Raw genomic sequence first — 2,803 nt, 5'->3', positions numbered from 1 at the left:
CATGGGTGGGTATGGGTTAGGAGAGGGCCTTGGTTGGGTTTGGAAGGGTTTGGGGATGGCCATGTTTGGGTTAGGGGATGGCCATGGTTGGGTTTGGAAGGGTTTACAGATGGCCATGGTTGGGTTTGAAAGGGTGTGGGGACGGCCAAGGTTGGATTTGGGTTTGGGGATGGCCACGGTTGGGTTTGGAAGGGTTTGGGGATAGCCATGTTTGGGTTTGGGTTTGGGCAAGGTTGGATTTGGGTTTGGGGATGGCCATGTTTGGGTTAGGGGATGGCCACGGTTGGGTTTGGAAGGGTTTGGGGATGGCCACGATCAGGCTTAGGATTCTTGTGGACAGCCACAATCAGTTTTAGGCGTTCCTAGGGACCACCACAACTGTTGGGGACAGTTCTGTGACGGTCTGGGGACAGCTGAGGCGCCGGTACCGTGATGACATCGAGGATGCTGAGCAGGCTGTGCACGCTGTCTCCAGGAAACACCTCTTTCATCACTGTCTCCTTCCCATCCTGCACAGCACAAATCCTTCTGCTCTTCACAGCCCCATCTCCGTGGTGCCCCCATCCCATCCCTTGTCCCCACAGTGTCCCCATCCTGTCTCCGTTCCCGCACCGGCTCGGTGAGGAGCAGCTCCAGCTTGCCGTCCTGCAGCACGTAGATGCTGGTGTCGGGCTGCCCGGGTCTGAACACATAATCCCCTTGTTGACACTGCTGGAAAACCATGTGCTTGCAGAGCTCCAGAAACAGCGGCTTCTCAAAGTGTCCCAGCACCCTGCGGGGATGGGGACAGCAGGTGACACAGCGCTGATGGCCGCCGCACCAAAATGCCACCTCGCATCCCGTTGCTATAGCAACAGCGGAGGCAGAGCGCGAAGCATCCGTGATCCAGCTCCCAAAAAGAGGCTTTGAGCGGATGGATCACGACCAGCTTTAGGGTTGGGGGACGGCGGGGGGGCGGAACGTGAATCCAGGGGGGTTGTGAGACTCACCGGACGTTTTTGAGCATGTAAAGCACCTCGGAGGGGAGGTGGGAATTGGCCACGTCGAATTCGGTCAGGTCAGCTTCCAGCACCGAGGGAGGGGGTTCCTTCAGCTGCAATGTGGGCAGCTCCTTCTGGATCCGCAGGAACCTGAGGGGACAGCGAGGTGACGCCGGGCTCTGCCACCGCAGCCACCGCCACCAAGCAGGGGATCCTCACTTTTTGGCAATGTTGAGCATTTTGAGTTTTTTCTTCATGCGGGGCCGCGAGGTGCTGGAAATGGTGGTGTCCACCAGCGAGGAGGTGGACTGGGAGACCTGGGGGGGAGGGGGGGAGGTGCGACGTCAAGCTGCGGTGACATCGGGGAGCGTCACCCCGTGGTGCCACGAGGGAGGTGCCACCCCCGGCGTCACCTTGCGCATGATCTTGCGCCCGTAGAACAGCATCTTGTCCCTCTTCCGGAAGCGGTATTTGGGCGTCTCCTGTGCGGGCACCTCTGGAAAGCGGGGAGGGGACAGCGCTGTCACCGCATGTGTCACCCTCTTTGTCACCCAATCTTCCACAGGGGAAACCGAGGTGTCTCCGTGTCACCCCCCCCCCCCCCCCGGTGTCACTCACTCTTAAGGCGCAGCCGCCGGACCAGCAGCACGACGCCAATTGCAAAGAGGATGGTGAAGAGGCTGAGGCTGAGCATCGCCCACAGCACCTGGAGAGGAAGATGAGGTCCCCATGTCACCTCCCACGGCGCTGCCACCCCGATGGCGTAAAGGGACAGCGGCCCTCAGGGTATGGGGTAGCCCCACAGCGGTGCTCAGCAGCAGGACCGCATCCCCCAAAAGCGTGGGGACAAGTTTGCGTCCCTTGGAGCACGGGGACGAGTCGGTGTCCCCTTTAGCCGTGCTTGGGGACGTTGCCCATGATGGCATGGTGACATGCTGGTGTCCCCTGGGGCGAGAGGACAACTTTGTGTGCCCTTAGGGGTACTCAGCGCCGGGGTTCAGGCCGTGTCCCTGCATTACGGTGGCAACTTTATCACCTTCGGTTGCCTCGGCAGCAGCGAGAACTGAAACTTGCAGACCGTGGGGACACGTGTGCGTCCCTCTGAGCCGTGCTTAGGGACATCATCCCTAAGGGACAACTCTGTGCCCTTGGAGGGGACTCACCGTGCTGGTGGAGAGCTGCTCCTTGGTAAAGAGCTCAGACAAAGTGGCCATCAGGGACGCGTCCTGCGGGGACAAGAGGCTGAGCTGCAGGGTTGGGGACGTGGGGTGGTGGCTGCCACCTCGTGGGGACGTCCCTTACCTCCGCCTCCTCCTGTGGCTCCAATGCACTCTGCCCCATGTCCGCCGAGGGGCTTCGCCCATGCAGAAATCTACCAAACAAGGGGGAAATTATGAAAATACTGCGGGGTTCGCAGCTCGAATGGGACACAGAAGGGACACCAGGGAATGGTGACAGCACGGGGTTGAAGTGAGGTTGGGGTTGGCTTTTTTAACCCAGTGGGATGCATAGGTGACCCCAGAGCGTCCCACAGGTGTCCTCGAGGTGGGGACACCTGCAGACAGGGTGAATTTGGGGCGGGGGTGGCTGCCCACCCCAGTTGGATGCATGGGGGCTGTGGCACGGGGTGTCCCCAGGGTGTCCCCACGGTGCTGGGTGGCACAGAGTGCAGCAGCTGTTGGAGGATTTCTGTGTCCTTGCAGGGAGGAACTGTCCCAGGCGTTGCGACAGCCCGGAGGCCTCTGCTGTCCCTGTGTCACAAGGTGTCACGCCCCTCCCCCCCCCCCAACACCCAAAAGGGGACAGTGCCACCTCTTCCCCTC

At 60.8% G+C, this 2,803-nt stretch overlaps 1 protein-coding gene across 10 annotated transcripts in view; it reads right to left on the bottom strand.

Moving 5' to 3' along the window:
- Positions 1-2,747, bottom strand: part of PNPLA6 (patatin like phospholipase domain containing 6) — a 19,867-nt gene extending 17,120 nt beyond the window's left edge. For 8 of the 10 annotated variants that reach the window (XM_042891087.1, XM_042891091.1, XM_042891086.1 and 5 more), the window contains exons 1-9: positions 2,576-2,747; positions 2,283-2,352; positions 2,144-2,222; positions 1,599-1,686; positions 1,394-1,476; positions 1,200-1,297; positions 990-1,130; positions 613-772; positions 429-509 (exon numbers count right to left, since the gene is read on the bottom strand). In XM_042891087.1, the coding sequence (XP_042747021.1) occupies positions 429-509; positions 613-772; positions 990-1,130; positions 1,200-1,297; positions 1,394-1,476; positions 1,599-1,686; positions 2,144-2,222; positions 2,283-2,344 (792 nt within the window). In that variant the 5' untranslated portion in view covers positions 2,345-2,352; positions 2,576-2,747. The other 2 variants (XM_042891096.1, XM_042891095.1) reach the window with 2 other exon arrangements.
- Between the last annotated feature and the right edge of the window lie 56 nt (positions 2,748-2,803).

The sequence above is a fragment of the Lagopus leucura genome, unplaced genomic scaffold (genome assembly GCF_019238085.1).
Source record: "Lagopus leucura isolate 7727_CA_CO unplaced genomic scaffold, USGS_WTPT01 253-3_obj-0_obj, whole genome shotgun sequence".
In the NCBI taxonomy this organism is placed as follows: Eukaryota; Metazoa; Chordata; class Aves; order Galliformes; family Phasianidae; genus Lagopus; species Lagopus leucura.
The sequence above is the reverse complement of the archived record's forward strand: the minus strand, read 5'-3'. Positions and strand labels throughout refer to the sequence as shown.